The 25,985-nt window shown below is 44.3% G+C and overlaps 1 protein-coding gene across 4 annotated transcripts in view; it reads right to left on the reverse strand.

Annotated features, from left to right (window-relative positions):
- Window positions 1-25,641, reverse strand: part of NHSL1 (NHS like 1) — an 844,536-nt gene extending 818,895 nt beyond the window's left edge. For 3 of the 4 annotated variants that reach the window (XM_069608088.1, XM_069608085.1, XM_069608084.1), the window contains exon 1: window positions 24,706-25,641. In XM_069608088.1, coding sequence (XP_069464189.1) covers window positions 24,706-24,973 — 268 coding nt within the window. In that variant the 5' untranslated portion in view covers window positions 24,974-25,641. The remainder of the gene's footprint in view (window positions 1-24,705) is intronic. The other variant, XM_069608087.1, reaches the window with a different exon arrangement.
- Window positions 25,642-25,985: the final 344 nt, after the last annotated feature.

A 25,985-nucleotide genomic window follows, 5' to 3' on the forward strand; every position in this document is an offset into this window, starting at 1 on the left:
GAAACCACCTTTCACAGTTAAAAAAATAGAAAAAAAAAAAAAACGTATAGACTCCATCTACTTTATATTTCTCAGTAAAGTACATAGACTCAATAAGATTTTCTAACATTTCCATTTTTTTCTGTTATCCTAATGGGAATATTGTGGCGTTCATTCTCTGTTCCAGGGACTGGAACAGTGGATACCGGCCCAGCAGCCCAAGTTATCAGCCCAAGCGAAGCGAGGGTGGTTAACGAGGTCTCTGGACCATTATCCCCCCCATTCCAGCCCCTGAAATGGGGGATGAAGGCCATTAACAGCCTCGGTTCCCAAATCGGGAACCCGGGGTACTAAAAAAGAGAATCTTTCTTCTTACACCGGCGTAGTAAGGAAAATACTTTTCCAAGATGGCCACTATGGAAAGGGAAGGCGGGGGTTCCATACAGGGCCCCTCTTCTCTTGCCATGGCAGCCTGCAGAAGGCAAAAAGAGAACCCAATGACCATATTACCACGAGCACATTTTTCTTCCCTTTGAAATCTATCCTAATTTCGAATAACTTTGCCACAAAGCCAGTCCCAGGTGGACATGGCCACTTTAATCCTATGTTTTGTCCCTTGTGGTCATGGCAGGTAGCCAGATTGTCCGGATCATGACCTTATTCCATGACCCAGACAATCTGGCCCTGCCCATGGCCACAGGCTACCCCCTCAGTCACTAAAGGTATACCGCTATTTTTTGTAGCTACATTATGACACTTGTCAAAAAATAAAACAATGGCACATTTCCAAAACCATGCTTGTGGGTCCTTGCCAATGCTCCTTACGCATTTTTGCTGGAAATCCACCCATGTTTTATTTTTTCAAAAGTGTCAAATGTATGCACATACAATTGTGATATAACCTAGCCCCCACTTGACAAAATCCATTCAGAATTTACGAAAACATTTATATCTAGATCTATAATCTTTCTACAAACCTTTGTGTAGATTTGTCAAATGGCACCACATTTATAAGCCTTCACAATATTTTGGGACACGCCTCTAATTTTGCCCCCTCTTTACAGAATCCCACCATACTTCGCAAAAACATTTATATCTAGATCTATTATCAGTTTGCTAAATTAAGAGTAGATTCGTCAAATGGCACCTCATTTATAAGCCATTACATTATTTTGGGGACCCCCCTCTAATTTTATCCCCTCATGACAGAATCCCACCAAACTTTGTAAACTCATTCGGAATCAGGTCAGACACAGTTCTATTAAGTGGTGCCAAAGTTATAAGCCATTCAAGAACTGCATTTCACCACCCCTGTAATGCAGAGATGTCCGCGAACTTTTCAGGACTGTTCGCGAACATCTGAACTGTTCGCTGACTTTCGTGGCAAAAAACACCTGTTTTTTTTGCTTCTTGCAGCCATATCCCATCCCATCCTCCCCAGATATTATTTGATAAGTTTGACAAGTGCAATGTTGTGTTTTTTAATATGTTTTTACTGCGATGTTCACGGACACCGGTAGATGTCCACGAATCCGATGGCGGGCATTTCCAAAAATCTGATGCACTTCACGCTCTTCACCAAGCCGCCCAAAAAGTGCTCTTTGTATGAGATGAGCAACTTAACCATAACTACACTACCATGGGCCGTGTAATATATAACTAACACACACACACACACACACACTTTTAATGTTTTAGATCAGTTATCTGTGATTGTGTTACATTAGGTTGTCCCCCTGCATAAAGCCAAAGACCACCCTTAATGGGATTTCACCTTTGATTCAATTATTTAAATAAATTCGAGTTTCAGCAAACCACCTGTTTCTTGCCCAGAATTGTGAGGCAGGATTGTAAAATTAGGGGGCATTAGATCAGTGTTGCCTGCCCAGCCTAATGAAAGTAGCCATATTTAATCAAAATATATCTTACAGGACAGAATACTTGGTGGACCTTGAAAGCACTAAATGTTCACAATTCAACTTTAGCAATGTACCAGTCTATTTTAAAACTTCAAGTAAAACAAAAATATCCAATACATTTCTGATAAAGCTATTTCGATTTTGCTATCATTTTCCACAACATATATGTGTAACTTTAACTTCTCAATATTAGTAGCAATTAATAACTGCAAGGGGGCAAGTCTGTTCAGGTACGACCAAGAACTACGAGTAGCCCTTTTCAAAATGGAGGCAAATATGCACATGGGTGTGCCACAAAATTATAATGGGTCTTCAAAGTGATCACCAAGGGTTTTTATTAAACTGCAAAGGTAGGTAGGAAAAATGCCTAATCTAAACATAAATCTAAGATGGGAGCAAGCTTCGACCATCAAATAATAGTAAGGTAAGCCTTATCAAATAAAAGGGCCTATTCTAAGAAAAACCTATTGCCAATCCTTACGCCAAATACAAAAAAGTGTAGGATAATATTCTTAAGAAAGAAGGAAGTGTTTAAAAATGATAAGTCAGGATGCAGTACTTGAGGTCTCTTTTCCCCACGTTTTCAGCACGGGACAAGGTAGGACTTTGGAGCACAGCATACGCTCGAGCTTTCCCTGCACGAGCTAATAGTTCCGCTCTCAGCAATCAGGGCCTTCGGTGGTTAAGTCTCTTTACTACAAAAAGTCTCTTGCCGCCGTGGGCTTGATGTATTTGAAATTATAAACAAAAAGTTCTTCTCTGCTTTTCACCCTTGGATCCCCCTCTTCCTGGCATAGATCCCTAGAAAGATTCTTAATGATACCAGGACCTCTGATAGCTATATATTCCTGCTTTCTAGGGCCTGACAGGTTCAAAGGAAAATATTAAACAAAAAGTTCTAAGGTTCGTCTCGCTGCTTTGTGTGGGTGGTATCTCTTCACCCCTGGGTTCTGCCTCTTCCGGGTTCAGACCCCTCCTCTCGAATATCAGCCTTTCTTTGTCTGGTGTCACTCTCGCATGGTATGTATTCAAAGGGCTTCCTCTCTTGTACTTTGTTGGCATCCCTCGTTCGGGTTCACTCCTGTTAATTGTGTCTTTCTTTTTAAACGTTTACGATGCTGGATTCACTTCCCTTAGCTTCACAATCATTTGTCCGTCAATGACTTTCAACTGTACAGAGGATTTTACAAGACTACTGTATGACCACTTTGAGCCCCTTCTCGCCTTTCCCCAAGGCCTTCCGATTATGGTAGTTTCAACAATCGGGTAATAGTGCAGAGTTTCCTGAGTGAGCACCCACGTGGTGCCGAACTCGTCGGTTGCTGGTTTTCCCCCTTTTCGTATCAATAGTTCTTTTTAACTTTTCACAGTTCAATTAGATGTTTGCTACATTTCATTCAACTTAGTTCGGTTTCCAATCGACTCTCCCCTCGATGAACCGCTTGGCTTTCTCTCTCTTTGGAGTCAAAGTTGGTACCAGAGAGACCAATGTCTCTCCCCGGCTTGGTTATCAGCGGAAGAGGGTCTTGTGTACTGTTGACATCTGCAGCAACACACGCTGGCTGTTTGCGGTCCTATGATTCCTTCTGCAGAGGTTTCACAGGCCGTTCTTGGAAAGGGCATGGTCCCTTCTCTCCTGGTCACCCTCTCGGTATGCGCCGCCTTTCTCCTCCTCCTCTTGAACTGCCGTGCTGCGTTAGCTCTCAAGTTGTGCGATCTGCCTTGCTCGTCTTGCACTCTTGTGCTCCACCTTTTATCCCCGTGGGAAAGGGAAAGGGCCATCAGGTGTGTGCGGTTCTGTTCAATTGCCTGATCCTGGTGTTGGGACATGTCAGGTAAATGGCTCGAGTGTTAGTCCGTCATCCTTTGCAATATGTGAAAGTGTTCGCATCGGAAAAGAGGGGGTAAAATGTTTGTCTATCCTAAGTGGAAGGTTGGGGTAAAGTTATCATAAGAACGGGGATACTGTCTCTCACCCATCAGTGTCCCACTTCCACTCCCGAGTACCCCCTATGCAGGTGATCCACCCTTGCTGCTCCACCCCCAGGCACTGGATCCAATAGCGATGGCCATGTCCTGACCACCTGGATGACAGACCCCCAGGCACTAGTAAGGGAGAGACCTACAGGTTTCTTGAAGCCAGTAGTGCCACAGTAAGAAACTACTATTGTCACTGCCTGATCCGAAGAGGTGAACATTTATCTTTTAATGTGCATGAATAGCTAGGTGCAAATAAATATTTATTACAAAGACATTTCGGTTTTATATTTAAAACCTACTTCTACTCTCTTATAAAATACTCCCATTGGGAATAGGATAACATTTTACTCCCAATATAAAAAATAGGAAGTAAAATACCTGCACTTCAAAAAGGAGAGAAATGGCACCACTGATAAAAGAGCTGAACGCAAAAGAAATAAGGTACAAATGGACTTTCCCGTTCGGCCTACTATTCGAGTGGGAAGCGAAACAAAGGAGAGTGACAACTTGGGAAGAAGGGCTGCATATAATGGACATACAAACAGAGGAGGAAGGAAACAGGGGCATCAAAGCAATAGGGGACCGGCAAAAAATGCCAAGAGGTTGGGAGGTGGTTCGGCAGAAAAAGAAACCATCTGGTAAGGGGAACTCCTAACCGGCATCTGTGGAGGAGGGGAGGACCCATACAAGGTGAAGACTGGCAGCGTCCCCAGCCTATGGAATCTGGAGAGGTAATCTTTGAAGGAACTCGGAAAAAGTAATTTCCAGCGGCCCGGCTGGGTATCAGGTAGTAGATCAGAGGAATATGCTGGGTTTAGGACTCCCCGCACAGTTTAACCCGAGTCAACAGAGGGCAGGGAGCGATAGGCGCAACGCCCTAGCATCCATAGGTACCCGGGCCCTCCTCGGGATCAAAGTTGGTTGGGTTGTTTATAATGGGGGGGTGAAGTTGGGGGGAGAGGAAGGGAGGGTTACTCTGGAAGACAGCGAGGATCACAACACTCGGGCTCTTGTGACATCAAATCAGGGTCCTTTGGTATGGGGAAAATCAGAATTTTAACATTAAACGTTAGGGGCCTGAACTCCCCAGTGAAGAGGAAGAAAATAGAGAATATGCTTAAGAGGGAGAAGGCGGACATTCTGCTACTCCAGGAAACACATAAGAGCACAAGATAAAAGTAAGGTTTATCTCAGGGGGTACACCGTAGTGGCACAATCAAACGCAACTGGAAAAAGAGCGGGGGTTCTAATAGCCACACGGAGGGAAGAGATGCAACACTAATAGATAAGCAGACAGACAGGGAGGGGTGGGTCATGTTCGCCAATGTTTTGCTAGAAGGCTCTAGGCTCACCCTGGCATCAATATACGCGCAAAACACGGGCCAAGATGGATTCTTGCGCGATACGATGGGGAAGTTGGAGGGGTTCGCGAAGGGAGAGATAATACTGGGGGTTGACTTTAACATGGCATGGCAGCCGCAGGAGCGCATGGGGACCACAAAACCAAGTGGCCGCCTCAAAGCATCTAAAGCAACAAATGGATCAGATGGCGCTATGTGATGCATGGAGGGAACTGAAGGGTCTAAACAAAGGCTACACATACTATTCGCATGTCCACAATACGATGTCGCGAATAGATTATTTCTGGGTGTCGGTGAGAGTGCTGGGCAATGTTCAGGGGATGGAATTAGGCCCAATTGCACTCTCGGACCATGCCCCAATCTGGTTGGACGTACAGACCCCGGGGAAGAGTGGGGGGCTGTGGCGATGGAGACTCCCACATGATCTGCTGTTAGACCCGGTGACTGGAGAAGCAATCAGGGACAAGATAGCAGAATACTTAGAACAAAACGACACTGGGGAGGTCCCTTTGGGTACGGTTTGGGAAGTGTTCAAAGCAGTTACCCGGGGACACATGATAGCTCTGAAGGTCACCAAGGACAAACAAAGGCACGGGTGGGAAAGAGAACTTGAAAAGAAACTTACCGATATACGAGAGGAGCTATTGATACACCCTACCAGAAGCCTTAGGAAAGCACTGAGACACGCGCAGGGGCAACTGGAAATGCTTCGCAATAAAAAAGCAGAGACATCCCTCCTCTATCTCAAGCAGAGATACTTTATTAAAGCTAATAAGGCAGATCGGTTCTTAGCAAGACAACTCTCCGCTAAACAAAATCATTAGCCATTCTAAACATCAAAGACACACAGAGTGAGACGCATACACGCACTAAGGACATAGGGGAGGTTTTCAAATCATTCTATCAAAATGTATACGCGACAGAGCACCCAGACGAGGGCGATCAAAACAAATTCCTCCAATCTCTGCCCATCCCAAAGATTTCGGAAGAACAGAAAATAGCTTTGAAAACCCAAATCACGGAGGAAGAGGTGAAGAAGGCAATAGCAGGACTCCCATATAACAAGGCTCCAGGTCCAGATGGTTTCACGGCCCCCTTCTATAAAAAAATATGCGGATATTCTTACCCCATTCCTAACAAAATTATTAAACACCTTCAAAGAAAGCGGAAACGTAACCCCTTCCATGGATGAGGCCAAAGTTTTAGTATTCCACAAACCAGGCAAAGATCCCTCCCCTCCCTGGCTCCTACCGCCCGAGAGCATTGATAAACTTAGACTCAAAAATGTATACAAAGATCTTAGCCGCCAGGCTGTCTCCGCTAATGTCCTCTTTAATAAGCCCAGATCAATCAGGCTTTATCCCTGGCAGGCAAACCCATGACAATATTAGAAGACTGACACACTTAATAGAAAAAGTAGGCATCACACACACGCCAGCCATACTACTCTCACTCGACGCCGAAAAGGCTTTTGACCGGGTGGAATGGTCCATGCTTTTCAAAACATTAGAGCGAATGGGGTTTGGTGAGCAATATATAAAGATGGTCAAAGCCAACTATGTCTCCCCATCAATAAGAGTAGCGATCAACGGGATAGTCACTGACAGGGTAGAGATTACCAGGGGGACATTATCTCCCCTCCTATATGCCATATTCCTGGAGCCGATGCCGATTAAGATTAGGGAAACTGGCAAAATAAAAGGGGTTGAGATGGCAGGCAGGCAGCACAAGGTCATAGCATATGCAGATGATATGCTACTAGCCCTGGAGAACCCCGGGAAGTCATTATTACATACGCTGCAGGAACTGGAGGTATTTGGGGAGATATCAAGGCTAAAAATCAATAGGAACAAATCCGAAATACTATTATTAGCGGGGGATAAAGAGGCACAGGAGAGGGTGGCGGGATCACTAGGCCTAAAAATTGCGAAAGAAGTAATCAGGTACTTGGGTATAACACTCACGCACAGGGTGGACCTACTGTACAAAGGGAATTACCCCTCACTACTGGCCAGAGTGAAAAAGGACTTGGAGCGATGGTGCCCGCTAAGGATGTCATGGTGGGGTAGAATCCAATCGATAAAAATGAACATTCTACCTAAGCTGCTGTATCACTTCCACGCCCTCCCGATCTCACTTCCAAACTCTTTCTTCAAAACGCTGTCAAAGACAATTTCATCATATATTTGGAATAAGAAACCCCCAAGGGTTGCAAGATCGGTCCTCACGACACATGTTAAAGAGGGGGGATCGTCATTGCCACACTTCAGGAAATACTACCAAGCAGCTCAATTATGGGTACTGAAAGAATGGCTGGGGGACGATCTGGGTAACCCAAGACCGCTGGAAGATATCCTCTGGAAGCAAAAACACCATAGACACCCGAATCTCAGCATTAGTGAAATCATGAAAACTACACTGAATGCATGGGACGAACATACACGTAAGGGCACCATGACCACGGCGACATCACCATTCACGCCCATTTGCAGGAACCCGCAATTTCCACCAGGACAAGAACCCGGGGCCTTTGAGAATTGGGAAGAAGCAGGGTGTAGGAAAATAGGAGAAATGTTCCTCAATAAGAAGGTAAGATCTTTTGCAGACTGTAAAATCATAGGGAACTTGACAAAGGCGGATAGATACAAGTACGAACAGCTCAGACATTGGCTGGCAACACCAGAGATTACTCAGGCGGCCACAAGGGAGTTAACCCCATTCGAAAAATACATCCTGTCCAACTCAGGATCCAAGAAACTGATCTCCACACTCTATAATTTTATCAATACACAGGACGAAGAAATGAAATGGATTTACATGAAAAGATGGGAAAGAACACTAGGGGAAGAAATCCCAATTCAGCAGTGGCAGAAGCTGTGGGCAGGCAGTCCCAAACTAACACGAGCAGTGCAGACCAGGGAAATGTGGACAAAAATAGTCACCCAATGGCACTAAACACCGGAGATGCTTAACAATATGTACCCGGGAACATCCGATCGCTGCTGGAGGGGCTGCCCAGAAGCCGGCACGTGGAGGCATATCTGGTGAGACTGTCAAGGGGTCAAGGGCTTCTGGTCGGAACTGATAATAGAAATGAATAAGATGTTCCCGGATGCGGATCAACTGGGGGAGAAAGTGTGGCTTTGCGGGATGATGGGGCATCAGTCCAAGAAATACAGCAAGGCACAATGGAGAAGTTTCATGGGCCTGGTCATAGCGGCTTGGTCCACTATCGCCCAAAACTGGAAAAAGCACGACCCACCATTCATTTTCACATGGTTGCATAAGGTCTGGTCGCAAATGACAATGGAAAAGATCACACACCACCTACAGGGCTCGACTGGGTCATTCAGGAAAGAATGGGGGGGTGTTCTGGAATATCTACGACTATATGGAACAATGGTGCCTGCACAACATCAGAATTACGGATTTATTTACCTCATAGTAGCACCCGAGAAAGGTTGGAACTTCAAAATCTTATCTGGAGCACTGCATCTACCGCTTAGGAGTTGAAATGTTGAATGCTAAAACATTTGCGATTAGGAGGCATTCACTCACAAAATGCATTCAACCCTTTTTTTCAGTCCTTTTGACTCGAAAAAATGCCATTCGATCCTTTGTATTTCGACCCTTTAACATAACCGTATGTACAGTGCGGTATATACAGTGTGCTTACGTGCCGGATAATAAAGGAAGGGGGTGGAAGAGAGTAATTTGAGAGTACGTTGAGGGTGCTACTTCTAGGTTAAGGGGGTGGAGCTATAGTGCAGATTAAAAAAGTGTGGGTGGTAGAGTTTTTAACTTGCAGAGGAAAAGAGTTTCAGTGTCACAGGGCAAGGAGGGAGAATGCGAGGACGCCCAGGGTAGGTCAGGGAATATAACGATTAGGGGGCTACTGCAGTAGTGGTTGCATGGAACAGAGTAGACAAATATTATGACAGATGTAGAGGGTGAAATCTCAAAGAAAGAACACCTCTGGAAGATGTGTGTAATTTCTGTGGCTCAGACCATTCACCTCTCGCCCTCTGTTTTACCCCAGTCTCAATCCATTCAAACCATTAATTTCCTGCAGGAACATACCCAGGGTCTCTTATACAGAAAAATGTCAATAATAGTAGTTTTAATACACAAAAATACATTTTTATTATTAAAAATTTCTTTTTTTGGAATAACAAATAGTCTCTGTATAATTTTGGAGAATAGGTACAATTCAGTTGCATTTAGGGGTCTGAAGCTGGATTGGGCACAGTCGAATAGTTAGTTGGCTTCTGCGTAATGGCATAACAGAGTAGGCTGTTCGGTATATTAGGTTAGCTCTGAATTGGTCGTTTGAGATGGGTCTGTAATTGGTCAGAACAGGGAGGGGTGAGTGAGGGCCTTTTGATCAGGCTCGCATTTAACCATTGAATTAAACACAGACTCTCCTTGAACCTTGACATGAGTTTCACATGTTTGTAACATACATTGTTTTTGGTCACTTTTTTGTTGTAGTGCCCTAACACTATCCATCAGATCCAACCGGGACTGTGATTGTTGATCCCCCGCATGACACGGATCCTACCTATCAGTACTTCGATCCACTTAACTATTGAGGTATTATGATCTTCCCTCTTTTATGTGCCCGTTTATCACTGTGCATGTAATTAAACAGGATTCCTCCTTGAAATTTAAGACAGCATCCGATGCATCCCTAATCATGGTTATTATAGGTCCACTGACACTCCCTGAAAGTTATATGATATATTATTCACCCCGTTTGCCACGTATTAGAATACATTAAGGTCTAGAAATGTATGGTACCTGTACAAACTTCAAACGGATGAATGTCTCTATACAGTAAGAGAATTGGAGATGAGAGTGCACAGCTTTTTTATCAAAAAAGTAATATAAATTCAAATAACAAAAACGTAAATTATTAAAGGCCTCATTCAAGAGGTATTCAAATCATTTCAGGCGCAAATGTGCTGGCATCACAAGACCACTTGGGTGGTAAAGAAGAAGAGCTGAATAATAATGGCTGAAAAGCCGGGCGAGGTAAATGGTACTAACCTCAAACAGAGGGAAGCAGTGTCACAATTCTGGCCTAGTCAGAAGACAAAAGATGTGGAAAATGTCAATATTTAACTTACATAAAAGTATTCAAAACAGGAATGCCAAATTTACAATAGATGCCAGAACCAATCACTCACCCAGTCCCGAACTGGAAGGTACATAGGACTGGGACGCGGCAAAAAGCGGCTGGAGAGACCCTAGAAAGGGATACGAATGTCAATACCATGCCAATTGGTAGCGTGACTAAAAAGTCATATTTATGTTAGTGCCTCAAAGGGAGATAATCTATCAGAACTGTATTCACAGTTAAGGATCCTTACCCGGAGGACGGGGATACATGGACAGCGTCAGCCACCAGCAGCGAACAAAGCTCGACTGCGGGCGGCGTTCCCTGTTGTCAAGGAAGCCCTGCGCATGCGCACGTGGGCCGAGGAGAGGTCGGCTATCTTATTATGGGCATTACGTGCGTCGTGGTGTTAACATGGTAACCGCAGACGCTACTTGTCAAAGCTTAAGCAAACATATACGCAGCGAGTCTGAGGGTGATTTACGGATAAATATGAAAAGAGATCTTCAAGTCCACGGACTGTGGCAGATTAATTAAAGGTGTAAGTGGTGCGAGTGAGAGCCCACAAGGAAAACACCCGCCAGGGGTGGTGCGCTGAGCGCCCCCTTCTCACATCAAACACGGGAAAATTGAAAACAATTTAAAGAGAGGGTCACCAATAACCCACTTATATCCTAAACCAAAGTAATTAGAGTACATAAAATGCAAGTGAGGGCCCTAAGCGAAATTCCCCAAAAGGGGAGGTACGCTGGGCGCCCCCATCTTGCATACAATTAAAAGATAGTAATTAGGATGATTAAACGGGGGGGCAGTGGGCTCAACGAGAACTGCTCCGTCGCTGGTGGAAAACGTGACTAGTCTGGCAAAGGGGTAAAATGCCTCAATCGAGGCTAGCAAACCATCGAAATAGCGGTAAAATTAGAATCTGTCACAATTTTAAAACTCATCTTACGTTCATAATGTGTCTATACATCCATATGTAACATCCGAGTGGCCGTGAATGTCATATGCCCCCAATCAGGAGGGTTCATATTTACAAAGTGTGAATCACATGTTTATACAACAAATCAAAAAGGTCATATGTCATAACAGAGTATCGATTGCAGGGATAATCCACAGTGAACACATCAATCGTACCATTGCGTGCTAACTCCTGGCCAGATAACAAAATAAGGGCATGTGAAATTCTTCAACTTTTTGAACACTGAATAGTGTTTTCTGGTCAGTCCACATAGGTGCCTCTTGCATGTAACCTGGCTAATCTTACAGCAGGCAGTGTACAAATACCCCAAATTACTCTACAGGAATACATAGATGCAAATTAAACATTCCATAATGACAGTATACATTCTGTACAGTTTCTCTGGGACCCGCAGTGTTTGAAAAAAAGGCCCTATCGGGGAGAAAGGGTCTCTATGCAAGTACTATCTAGAGGGAGGATGGTACGTAGAGTATTTAGGGATGCAAAGCATGGGTCAGAGTGGTAGGATTGTGATGTTGGAGTGCACGAGAGAGGACCAGAGAGGTTTGTTAGAAAATCATCTTTTGGTTTGGACCCTATGATCACTGCGCCATGGGATAGATCTCCATATTGCTTCACTGGTACCAACACATAGATCATCTATAAGTATTTCAAAAGATATATCACTCATTCTTCTTGGGCTTTTTCTTCCCATTATGGATGCTTTTCACTTTGCACTGTAACACAATCTCATATGTTTAACTTGTTTCTACTGGACATAGCCGACGCATTTGCCTCAGCTCATTCTGATCCTCCAAAGTTAGGGAAACAATGTCTAGCATCGCTACTCTATGCAGATGATCTTGTTTTGATTTCCCAAACTCCAACTGGGCTACTAAAATTGCTTGACGTACTTGACCAATATGTTTCGGAAAACGAGCTAATTGTAAATCAAAATGAAACACAAATTGTTATCTTGGGTAGATCTAAATAAACTTCCCAAAATAGATTTCAGTGGACAATATGCAACCACAAACTACAAGTGGTCTCAGACTATAAATATCTGGGGATGAATTTTAACAATTAAACGTCTGAAAAATCCCTCGAAATAGCAATAACAACCAAACTATTGATGTTGACATCGCCGGCTAAAATTGTTCACGCCAAATTCGGCAAATTTACGTGTGTGCCCATAATGTCTTTCTACCAGCAAAAGGTAGTACCAGTTATCACATATGGGTTGGAATCTGTGTTACCTAAATCTGAGCTATTTTGGAATCAACTCGAAGCTAAATTTTGGAAAATGGTTTTAAATCTGCCCAAAAGCACACCCAACATGTTATCAAGATATGAACTTGGTCTTTTATCAATTCAAGTACAAGTGACCTGGAAAATGTGCACCTTATTCAGAAAATGTATTATGGGTATCTCTAAAAGAGATACTCAGCTAAAATAGCTAAGCTATTTGTTAACTTCTAATCACTCATTCCCTTTGAAATGGAGAACACACATTATAAATGCCCTTGCAGATGCAGACATTTCAATTGAGTTGCTGTTAACAAATCCGAATCGTGCCACGGTCAAAATTTACCAACTGGATTGGCTAATGACTCAAGAAAAATGTCTGAGGCTTAAAGATTTCAATAGGGATCTTTTTCGACATAAGCAATAACGTACAATGGCTGATTATCTTGTCAAAAGCCCATCCCCAAGTTTGAGAACAAAAATCTTAAGATTACGTCTGAATTTGTGGCCGGTTAAGGAAGGTTTGATAAGACGAAGCATTGTTAAAGAACTAAGCTATTGTCGATTTTGCAACGATATATCTGTTATAGAAACCTTACCTCATATTATTCTGAATTGTAAAGCTTTTGTGTCTCAGCGTACCACACTTGCCAAATGTATGACTTCAAAATACTGCGATCGCTCCGATACTGATATTTGGGCTGACATTTTTGGCTCTGCCAAAATATCTGTTAGAATTGCAATGATTTGCATTTAGGATGCTGCCTTTCCATACGAGCAGAAAAGTTTCATGTCCCACAAATCTGAAACAAGGTAGTGAATCCTGATAGCAATTAGCAATCAGATTGTGCGCGTTAAGTATAAAATCAACATGAAATCAATTGTTAAAAGGTATCACATGTTTGTAAACTTGTTCTCTCCCTTTTTTGATTTTTTTTTTTGTTTTAAAGGAAGCATCTACATAATTAATATGATGCATAATGTAGATAAAGGATAACATATTGCTTGTGTTTTACTGTGAATGCAATTGAGAAGCATACGTTTCACAAATTTTACTAATTTTTATTAATGTATTTGTAAAGTTGAATTGTCAACTAAATCAAATAATAAAAAAAACTCTGGTTTTCACTAAAAAAAAAAAAAAAAAAAAAATAGAAATATCTCATATATACATATGTCTCGTCACTTGAGCTCAACTTCTCATTTTTCTTCTACCTCCCATTTCTGCTTTTCCTGTTCGGTCTATGGATTACTTGCCCCTGACCTTTGGAGATGTTTGGCCAATTACTCCTCCTTACCATCCTGGTTGCTCATTCATGAATTCTGACTTGAGTAACAGACACCTCTTCTTTCATTTCTGACATACACCATTTGCTTCCTCCACTTCCTGAATTCATAATGGTAATTCTTTCTTTCACCATTTAGTCAGGTTTCCGCTCTTCTCGCTCCATGCTACTAATTGTCCTACTTTCCTTCATTACAACACAAACGTTAATCTTTTCTTATTCTTTTGGATTTATATGCAGCCTTAGACATCGCGGATCATTCAATGCTTTCCTCTCCTCTGACCTCCCCTGGCTACACTTTTCTTGGCTGGCTTCCTACCTTTCTGGGATAGCTCTTATTCTACATGCCGGGTGGGACAGTTCCTGTTCCCCGCTCCCACTAGCTTATGGTGTTCCACATGGTTCAGCACTGGGTTCTCTACTTGTTTCTCTCCATACTATTCCTCTCTCTTATATTATTTCTTGCTGTGGTTTAAGTTAACCCTTTCATGTGGATTACTCATAATGACCTGCACTTTTCCTTCCCTCTCTGACCATATTCACATTGTCTTTCGTAAGTGTTGGATGCAGTCACAATCATTACATTTTACGTTCCTCCAAATCAGAAATTGCATTCTTCACTGCACCCTCTCCCTATTCATGTCCCCTCTTTAGCAGATTTTCTTACCATCCTCTTTCTTTCTATACGTGCAAACTTGCTGCTATTCCCGAGGCTTTATTGCCTTTTTCTTGTCATTTGCAGGTGTCAGTTACAACTAAAATATTTGGCAAATCAGTCCGTTTCAGGCTACCAAAAAGCATATTCTCACCACGATATTCTCTTGTCTGGATTATTCCTCCGCCCTTTTACTTGGTCTCCCCATTACTGCTCATTCTCCTACACAACTAATTTTTAACTATGCTATTTGTTGTTTTTACTTTCACCTGCATCTCCACCCATAGCTTTGTGACCAAGTGTTCTGCAACTCAGAGCCTGTCATATACCTAACACAGTGTAGCTCGATCTTTTGATGTCTTCAAAAAGTCACCCTGTCCCCGGAATGTGGGCAAACATTGCCCCTGCAGCGCTTTGGACAGCAAAGACTAAAAGACAGAGATGCTCACATAAACAAAACAAGCATTGTCAAAGCCAATAGATTTGGCGTTTGTGTTTTTGTTTTGCATTTTACATTTATAGGCATGATTTATTATTGAATGTAGTTAATACTTTAGCCTTACAAATCCAGTAATTAATTTAAACACGCATCAGCAGGTTAGCTTTTGATGACACACACAAATAGTAATAAACATGGTAAAAACACATTCACAGTGGTGTATGAAGTCTTTAATATCTCTATTGATTTTGGCTTTCAAAATGCTCAATGTAATGTCATGCTGTATAGGTAGGTGGCTCTGAGGTCAAGTAAGGTGTAAAAACTAGGGGAGACCTGAGAGGGTGTCTGCAGGGAACAAAAGAGCCAGGGTCCAAGAGGCATTGACAGATATATGTATATGTTAAGTTATGGTATTTTGCATTTATATAGCGCCTTATGTACCATTGGTATGGTCTCAAGGCACTGGTAGGTTGAACGCCCTCGGGAAGCGAAGTTCAAGTCAGTGGAGAGAAGTAGAGGGAGTCAAAAGGAACGTGTGAGCACCAGTTATGTGTGCAGCTGGTGTGGTATTCGTGTGATAGCTGCTTCTTAGCGGTAGGTGTTGTGGTTGAGAGATCAATAGTATGTGTTCGTTCTGGCAGGTTATCCAGGCCGATACTGGCTGCGTTAGGCCTGAGGTGAACGCCTAGGCCAGAAGGTGTATAACCAGCAGTGATTAGATAGGGTGATGGGAAGTGTGAGGCAGAATGATGGTATGAGAACAGCTATACCGAATGGTGTCATAGTATCGCTGTGTTCTAGATGAGTGGTGGTGTAAGGAAGAGAGTAAGCGTGGAGATGTGAAAGGTGGTTTATCCAAGGTGGTTGCAGTCGCGCTCACTCCAAAAGGTTCCATGTATGCCACCCGTTCCATGTACTCAGGTTGTTCTACGCGTTTACGACCGTTTCAGGCGCTCAAAGCCGTTCGCACTACGCGCTCATCCGGACTACACACTTATCTGCAGTACACAGTCATCCGCTCAATATACTCGTCCGCTCCAGGCACACATCTGCTCTAGGCACTCATCCGCTCCAGGCACTCATCCGCTCCAGGCACTCATCCGCTCCAGGCACTCGTCCCCACTCGGCACTCGTCCGCTCTGCAGAGAGAGGGACAAAGAGACAGATTGAAGCAGAGAGATACAGCTACAGAGAGACAGGCAGAGAAAGACAAAAGGCAGAGAGAACAGGGAGCACGGGCGGAGAGAGCAGAGAAAGGGAGAGCATGATGGACACAGCGAGACAGGAATATAGAGAGAGATGGAAAGAGACAGAGAGAGGCAGACAGACAGGGAGAGAGAGGAACAGAGAGTCGGAGGAACACCGAGACAGAGGTGTGCTGCGCCCCGGTAACGAGGAGTGATATTTTCTTCATTCTTCTCCATTCACCATCGGAGGTTCGAATCATTGAATCTGCTTTCTTTTCTAGCGCTCGTGGGATCGCTACTAAATCTCTATTACCCTAAAATGATTCTATGTACTCAGTACCCCTCGGTCACAAAACTGTACAGATCTACCATTCTAAAAGCAGTTACGGGTGCTGTCTCGGGCACTGTCGCACAACTTGCTGCTACCCGACCTTTGCAAAGTACACAACTGCCATTTCCGTCCTACATAATTCAAGTTGGCTGAGGTAGTGTTCACTACAGGAGCGTTTATGATGGTGGGTAAAAAAGAAAATCAACATTTTGACTTAGATGAATCAGGAGTTTATGGTCCATTGAAGGAGATGATCACACTGCTGATGCATTGTACCACCTTCCCCCCCCCCCCCCGCCATCTAGTATGGAGCTGGAAAATGTCTACTGGGCTTGCACAAGCAGACAGAGTCAACAACTGAATTACTTCCCACGTGTAATAGTGAATGGAACATAGGAAATAAGTCCATATCGGTGCATAGAGAATATGGGAATAGGTATAAAACAACACATACAGGGAATTGCGTGAATTATCTCCTTCCACTAGAACTAAAAAGCAACAGTCCCTTCATTTTAACTGCCATGGGTTTTCCCCCCAGTGCCAAGGCCTTTTTGGTGATTTCAGTATTTCACCATGCAAAGCCTTCTAACATTTTCTCCTTCATTAAAGATGGGTGTGGGTGGAAACTGATGATGCTGCACAGGACTCAAAGAAACCTTCTGAAATAAGTATGATGTGCATCATCAGCATTGTACACTACATTTTGAAGAACCTACTGGGCGTGTGGAATCCTTAAACCACTCCTTCCAGTATCATTATAAACATTTGGACCTATTCAAGTACTTGGTAAAAGGACGATTCCTCATTCATGTACTCTCTTGTTTTAAAAGACTCTGCTGCGTTCTTCTCTGTGCGACAATATACTTGCACACGTTTTAAAATATGCCAACCTCCGGACACTGCTACTACTTCATGATTCTAGTGGTTCTGCTCCATCCTCCTCATCGTACAGGATGAAAAGGCAAGGCCGAACAGAACCGTGAGCACTTAGGCAAAAAGTCTGGAACTATATGTGCTGTGGGACCTTTAACCTTGCAAGTCGAGCTGTGCGGTATCCCAAGTGACAAAAAAGTACTTTAAAAATAAAAAAAATAAAAAAAAAAAAAAATATATATATATATATATATATATATCTTGTGAACAGCTTAGAATGCCTTTTTGGGACTTGACAATTGCAAGACTCTGTGCCGGCATCGTGGGGGGTCTGGGCAGCAGGCACAGCCCTGAACGGGAGGGGTAGGACATGAACTCATGGCCGGAGAGAGCAAAGGGAATGCCATTCGCTCCTCAGCCCTCACGCGGACAAACAGAGATTGTAAGAATGGGACGGTTCGTAGGGCAAGGGAGAGATGAGGCTCCAGCGTGGACAGAAATAAAGAAATGATTGGACTATGGCCGTGAAAGCTTCATTTCATACTTACCCAAGCAAACTGAAGAGTCCGTTCTGATGGTTGCGGTAAACAAAAGCACCAGTGCGTGAATGTCACTGTGGAAGTGGGAAGCAGGCCAAAATGGGTGAGACCGTATGGGGGTCCCCAGTCAGAGCCACACTTTTGGACCAGGGAGTCAACAGAGCCGGTGGAGGGGTGTTGCGTTCGCATACACACTGGGTCACCCCTCTGGCAATAATAGGCAGGCTGCACTGAAAAGTGGGAACACAATGAAGGCACCAATGTCTATGTTGAAACCAGGAACATATTTATTACAGGAAACTCATTGCCAGTAGGATAAATTAGACACACTGGACTACCTAGGCACACCCAAGGGAGAAAGGGGAGGGTTGGAAAGGGAGGCTGGAAGAGATGGTGAGGGAGAAAAGAGAAAGAGAAAAAGAGAGAAAGAGAAAAAAAGGAAAAAAAAAGCAGGGCAGAGAGGATACATAGAACAGTTTGGGGAAGAGGGAGAAAATGAAGGGTAGACTGTGGGCAAGGGGAGCTTAGATAGGAGGCCTCTCTGCCCTCAACCCTACGGTCAGAACACACCACCAGCAGCCAAGGAAAAAAGAGAGAGCCTCCAGTCCTTTCTCTGCAGGCTTATATAAGGCTGTTGTTCCCGCCAACTGCAGGGCTGGCATCTCACTCAGGCAAGTGTTGCCAGGGTTGTTTCCTGGGAAGATGCGATGCAGACTGGGACACACACTATCAGGTATTCTGGGTGATTACCAGATCAGGGGGGTTGGCAGTTTGATCCAAGAGGGGATGTCAATTGTAGGGTATGGGGAGATTAAATTATCCAGTGCAGGACAGTTGGGGCTAAAGGGCAGACTAATTGTTGGGGGGTGGCTTTCCAGAGCTCCCTCCCATAGTGTACACAATAAGTGGAACTGGTTTTGCGGGGTTCAGAGAGGCTTCATGCCAAGACAAGGAGGAGATTGATTATAGGGTAGGCTGAGTGGGAGGAAGAGTTGAAAGGGGTTCCAGGCTGCAGCAGAGCAACAGATAGAACTGGTTCTTTGGAAGCATCATGGCTTGGGTCCACAACCTCCCACCCACACAGTGCAGGGGACACAGAGGAAAATACATTTGGGAAAAATAAAAGTCACCCAATACTTTGGAAAATGAAGTTGTGCAATACATTGAATACAGTGGGGAAATTAAAACATTGCTAATAAAAAGGGGATAAAGAAATTGCCATTTCCTCATCACCACATAACGTTAGTATTACGAAAAGGGACGGCTGTACTACAGATCCTTGCGCCAGTACCTTGTTGCTAATTTGGGTATCCTAAAAGGGATTAATTAATGGGGCAGGATGTACATTTTTCAAATAAATGGAAAGTTTCCCAGAGAGACCGTGTTTAGCATGGGAGAGTGGCTGCTTGGAAAACAGTGAGCCTGGTGCTCAGTAACATCCACGGAAGATCGACCACTTATTCAACTCTTGATTGTACCACATAACGTTTAGCCAACCCTCATTGGTTCAGATGGCTGCCGAACATAAAAAAGTAACAACCAGCCTTTTAATTCCCCTAACATTGCCAGTTGCCATGACAAGTATTCTGGTTCCCAACGCCACTCCCCACTCCTTCTTATTGTAGCAATGGTTTGGGAAATTTGGTGGCAAATGCAGCAAACCCAAAAAGTCAATAAGATGACCAGAAGCAAGGAACCACTCTGGACTGAACAGGGGTACACACCTTTTAGGAGTCCGAGTTGTGTGGCAAAGTAATCCGTTGTAAAATGTCGATACGGATTGGTTTTCTCCCAGAAATTGCGCACACAACCAATTTTAATTGCTTAGTTGCTGATGATTTCATGTGAATCATACAACAGCCGACACGTGTTTCGAGCAAAGCTCTTCTTCCAAGGCTGAGGAGGCTTGGTACTAGAACTACCGATTAAGGTAGATAAGTATCCGACAATTATAAGTTGCGGCTCCGCTATATAGACGCATATGCGTATTTAATTGTGGCTGTCAGCCAAAGCAATAAGGACCGGCGTTTCCACCCGAACTGATGAAATGGAGCTCCATTTGAATGGAGCTCCATCCGACAGCCACAAATGAATACGCATATGAGTCTATATAGCGGAGCCGCAACTTATAATTGTCGGATACTTATCTACCTTAATCAGTAGTTCTAGTACCAAGCCTCCTCAGCCTTGGAAGAAGAGCTTTGCTCGAAACACGTGTCGGCTGTTTGATTCACATGAAATCATCTGCAACTAAGCAATTAAAATTGGTTGTGTGCGCAATTTCTGGGAGCAAACCAATCCGTATCATAGTTAATATATGTGCACACTGAAGGCAGGGTGTTCACACATTGCCCCCTATTGCTGCCCATGAACCAAACCTTAAATCCCCCTTGTCAAGTGCGCCAATTCCACTTTTGTCCTTTTCTGCCACACACTTCTTTCCATTGTAAAATGTCCCCCATAAAGTTAAGTTCACACAGTAAAACAGAATATTGCACTTGCAGAATTGTGTTGCCGCATGTACCCAAACTTAGAGAATGGTGTGAAATTAAACAAAGTACTTCGAAGAAGTGTAGGTTGCAGGTGCTTCCTAAATCAAAGAAGCAGCTAGGGTTTCTTGTTAAAATAGCAGGAAAGAAAGTCAACAAAAAAAGATGACATTTTAAAGTCTAATAATTTAATGAATGGAATTTTGTGCAGTCGGGGAAAAATTAAAAATTGTTTGTTGAACATGCGCTTGTAACAAGGATGAGGCTCAACCCCCCAAAAAAAAAAATCAGAATTGCAGGGTCATGCAAAAGAACAGGCAATCAGGAGAAAAAAAAACGCTTTTTGTTATAAACTAGACTTTGTATGTGGCAAATGTTCAGCTTTGAGACTCGGTCAATAAAGAATTTGACTAAATTTCCTAATCTGAGCTCCCCTTGTGTGAACACCTAACATCTTTACAAATATACCCATCTTTATTACAACCAGTACAAATGCACAAATAATTATAAAAGGCAGGAAAAAGAATTCTGCATCATAATTACTAACCGTTACACCTTCAAGTAGGCTTTGCTGGGGAGCAGTGGGTTCTTGTATATAAATACAAAATTGCATATCAGTTTTTTAAATTTCACATTCAAATAAATTGCAGAAATAACCAAAGAGGTAATAGGATCCTCCCTGGATTTAGACACACCCCATGACTTAACCAGCTCCCCTTCATATAAAATCGTTGAAATAACGTTTCAGCCGACCATCTACATTTACAGCTGCAAATTACCTCCGGGCCTTCATCAGGGCAAGTATGCACTTAAACATCTAGCAGTTATGCTCGCTTTGCAAAATGTATGCTGCTCCTCTATGCTGCTGCTCTAATTTAGAAACATATTCTTTTCACGTTTTCGATAATGCACCCTAGTACTCAGTTTTCGTTCTCAAAATTAGATTGTATCTTCCTTATCAGATGGAATCTTAACTATATTTCCAGTCAGGATTAACCATTTAACCCAATCTATTTTATATATCACTATTCCCTATTCATACATGATTTAATGGGTCTTGAAAAGTTCTACCAGTATCTGTGTCATCACTTTTATTTTGGACTTCTAGCCACTCATAATACTAATTCTAAATATTTGCAGGTGGGTCCCATCACTCATCAAAGCAACATAAGTGGCGAGGCAAGCACCAGCAAGGGACATCGATGTGTGGTCACCTTTAAACCAAAGCTGAATAGAGAGAGGAAGAATATGATAAACTGAAAGCCGGTGAAGACTATCAATAATCAAACCTGACACCGGACCAAGAGCAATGACTGTCAGACACAGCACTAACAACAAGGCCTGGCCGGAGGCTGGATCTTCGGGTACACCGAGTACACCAGTCTTCGTATCTAGGATGTACTCGTACGTCTGTTGTGACAGAACTGGATGCAACTGCACACTGAGAAGGTGCCAGCAACAATCGCTGACTCGGCTTGACACAAGGATGATCGTAGACGCTAATGCTGGACCGGGCTCACAAGCACCAGCCATTATTTTTAAGATGAAGTTGTCGGACTGATAGAACTAAACTGGATGCAGCTGTACTCCAATAAGCAATTGCAGTCCCAACAGGACACAGGGATGACCATAGCCTAATAGCTTGATCCCCAAAGGGAGATACTGTCACCTCAACAGGCACTGGAAGGTCATTAGGAACTGGGTCTGTGGCCTATCCACACAGACACTAAAACACACCAATATGCTAACTCTCTCCTCTGCACCAACAAACAATAGAATGCAGCTATACCCCTCGATTAATTTGGCCTAGCTGCACACATACTTATAAACCTCCATGAACACCTCAGCAGTCTTTAGAACGCTGCAATACTCCATGAAATATCAGCCTAGCTGCACACATAATCCCTTTCACAAACTCCACCGCCACCAGAATGCAGCTACCCAAGTCCAATTGGTACTACACACATTCTACTAATCTCACACAACTACCACACCTAGTACTAGAATGCAGCTATACACCACTTAATCTGCCCTGGCTGCGCTGCACACATACCGAGTACACACACGCACTATTTACTACATTACGGACCCCGAAGGCATTCAACCCACAGCGCTGTGAAATCAAACCAATGGGCAAAAGGCGCTATACAAATGCCCAATAACATAACATTAACCATAGCATGTGTCAGCTTGTTCGTCTTAACTGTCTGTACAGGGATCAACCGCAAATGGAAATACAAAATAAATTGCGTAATGACCCTACCAAACACTGGCATAACTTAAGTAAACAACAAATGAAGCAAAGCATTGAAGTAGAACAGAAGTCTAGCCAATAGGAAAAAAATGTAGTGAAGATGTGTTTTCCTCCCTGATTTAAATAACCCTTGATCCAGGGGGAGTAGGACTGCTGTGGTGTTTTTACTGGAAGGACAGGATCGCCTCCTTTGCCACAGGAATTGCTCAAGATTTGGGTAAAGATAAGGTATGAGCTGCGGCCTATTATCTGTGGGTACTTTTCAGCAAATAACTAAACAAATGCACAGAATTACATTTGAATACAAATTATTTGCTGCTTAAATTCTGGATGCTGTGTTGAATTGTAATGCAACACAAAGTGGATTGGCACAAATTCAAAAGCACCCTGATGCTAAATGACAGCTGCAGCCAGAGTGAAGTGTGCATGCATTTGTGGAATTTTGATCTATTAAGCTTCAGCATACAAAAGGCATTCCTATTACTTGTACAGGCGGTTTATGCATTGAATTCGGTCGTCTGCGTTCAGGTAAGCGGGGTCAGTAGGTCCTTTTAAACACACCGCAATCCTGTTGACAAATGCAGTAAGTAACACCCCCTCATCCCCCTTACCCCACCCCCCCACACACACACACAAACACGTAAAACTAAGAAAAGGTTGTTGTCCTATATACTGTGGTGCAACTTCTATACCTTTGCTAAAGTAAAGCAACCCCCTTGAGAAGTTACAGCACTGTACAATAAAATTACAGTAGCGTTGATGAGACAGGTAGGCACTGACACGTTGTAGACACTGGGGGCTCGCTGAGAAGTTCCAGTAAGGACCAGGTGACGTGGTGCTGAGAAATGGGTGTGATGCCATTAAAGATATGCTTATGCCAATGAGAAAGTGCCATTAAATGTACAGTTGCCGTACTTTAGACCTTTGATCTTGCCCCATAGTGGCCTTAATGAGAAGCAACTATTGTTTCCACTACAGTTGACGACAGCCACGTGCCAATAGTGTCCTTTAAAAAAGCTGAAGATGTGACAGCGTCGCTATAAAGTTACAGTACTCCTAATTAAAAGATAGGGCAGCCCTGCAGAAAAGTATCAGCAATGTCCATTGAAAGTATAAAAGCCTTGCCAGTAGGTCCCGCTGCGGACCAACTGAAGTGTAGCGACTGGCTGCGAAGAGATGGCACTGTCTCGTAAAGGCGTAGCATTCAAAGTAGGGCAGGCCAACCGAGAAGTGCCATTATAGGCCCATTAACTATATGTATATATCAGATCTTTCGAAAGGTGCAGCTACATTTCGCGTAAATCAACCGTGCTAAGCGTATGTAGTGCCAGAGAAAGTGCTGATACTATGCATTACTGGTATAGCAGTCCAGCTGCGGGGTGCTAACACCGAACAATTGTTTTTACCATCCTGATACATGATCAGAAGTCTGCTGAGTACCTGCGCCCAGCTACTAAAACGGTTGTATTGCTTCTAATCCGTTCCAAGTCTGCCCTAATGAAAATACAGCTTTCTGTTTGAAGAACAGAATCTAGAGAGGTAGCCTAGCTTTCAAGCCCAAATGGATCTCCTCCCACAGCCAGTTGGTTGTTTTTGTTCTGGCTAACACGGTATTTCAACCAGTTTCTGGACTATCAAAAGAACAGCATATATATGTTATGTTAGTGTTGACCTATGCTGCGCACCGCTACCACCCAGGGGCAGTCACCAGGCGATATAGTGTGAAGTGTCAACAGAGCCACACTAAGCGTGATAAAGGCATGCTATGAAGTGCCAGTATTCTCAATTAAAATACAGGCCAAAATGTACTAACACTGCAACCCAAAAATCCCAGTACCGTCCTGCTTCTACTCAAGGGAAAGCAGCTTCCTGATAATCTAATGTACTCTCCCTAAAGTAAAAGTTTTGCAGTGGTCCTACTCTCCTTAGCAGCACAGCAGCGTTGCCACGGCGACTATTCTATCGATTTAGGTCTACTGCTCATCTCCCATTCCTCTATCGGCAATCGGACGCCGCCACCAATAGTATTCACATACATTCCAAGAGGAGTAGCCCAGGAGGCGGGCAGCCGATCGGCAGAGCACTTACGGACGGGGACCTTCCTGTGGTCCAGGCGGCGAATGCAGTGCTGCAGGGCTCCCAGGCGACCCTCCAGACGGGCCCCCCGCCGGCACACCACGCCCGCCTCCGCCTCGAGCTCCTCGAAGATGCTCCCCGCCTGGCGGGACAGCTCAGCCAGCTGCCGCAGGACCAGCAGCAGGGAGCGGGCGCTCACCTCTCGCAGCGAGCCCACTGCCACTCCGGGCGCCTCCGGCCCGGGGCTGCCGGGCCCCACCGCTCGCTTGTGAAAGGGCATCCCGGCGGCAGGCTCCCTTCCACTCCTTCAGAGCCCGGCACACATTTCCGCCCGCGAAAGATACAAAAAAAAATGTGAATAAAATAAAACCTCGGTTCTTCGCGGGCTCTCTTGCCCCGGCCCCTGAACTTCTCCAATCTTCCGGGCCCCGGCTGATTTCCTGCTGGGTTGTTTTCCTCACAGGCAGGCAGGCAGGAAGCGGAGCCTGGCGTTTGTTGACACTTTGCATGTGTTTGGGGCCGGGCTGGTCGCCAGTGCCATGCGGCGGATCCAGTCAGGGACACAAGGACATCGCTTCTTAAAAATGCGGGTTTGTAATCCAAACAGAGAAAGGCCACGCTCGCAAAATGAAAATCCAGTGCGCGCCGTGCGCCAAGGAACGAGCCATGCTCCGGGGAAGTTGCTGGCAGGTTCCCTCTGCTCTGCTCAGCTCTGATGCTGCTACCTTGTGTGCTCAAATTCAAACAGGAAAGGGAGAAAGCCTGCCGCCTCTCGCCTCCCCCCACCCCCTGCCCCGGGAGCACAGTTCAGACAGTCCTCTCCAAAAAAAGAAAGAAAAACACACAGTGCCCTAAAGGGGGAGGGCTGAAGACTGCTGACAGCCACGCTGGGGAAATCTTGGGACCAGAAAGACTAACACAAGCCGACTCAGCCAACCACCTGTGGATGCCCCGGGCGGCCGGGCGGCGCGCTCTCTGTGAGAGAAAAACAGACTGGGAAAAGAGAGGAAAACGTATTCAAGTCGCCACCTACCTGCCACATCTATGAACTGGATGGAACGTGTCCATGATCACAAGTCCAGGCAGGGCAGGCTCGGGGAAGCCTACCCTCGGGCAGACACAGGCCCGACATAGCACCAGCGCCAGGATTTGCTTAGCGTGGGCACCCCAGTGCCTCGTCCTCCCCCCTCCTCCATGACCTGGGCCCATGGCCCCTCTCCCCCCCCACCCCCACGCAAACCGGCATATGTCATACATTACATGTTGAAAAGAAACAACACAGACACCTTGTA

This window comes from Ambystoma mexicanum, chromosome 4q, assembly GCF_040938575.1.
Source record: "Ambystoma mexicanum isolate Mex_15411 chromosome 4q, UKY_AmexF1_1, whole genome shotgun sequence".
Lineage (NCBI taxonomy): Eukaryota > Metazoa > Chordata > Amphibia > Caudata > Ambystomatidae > Ambystoma > Ambystoma mexicanum.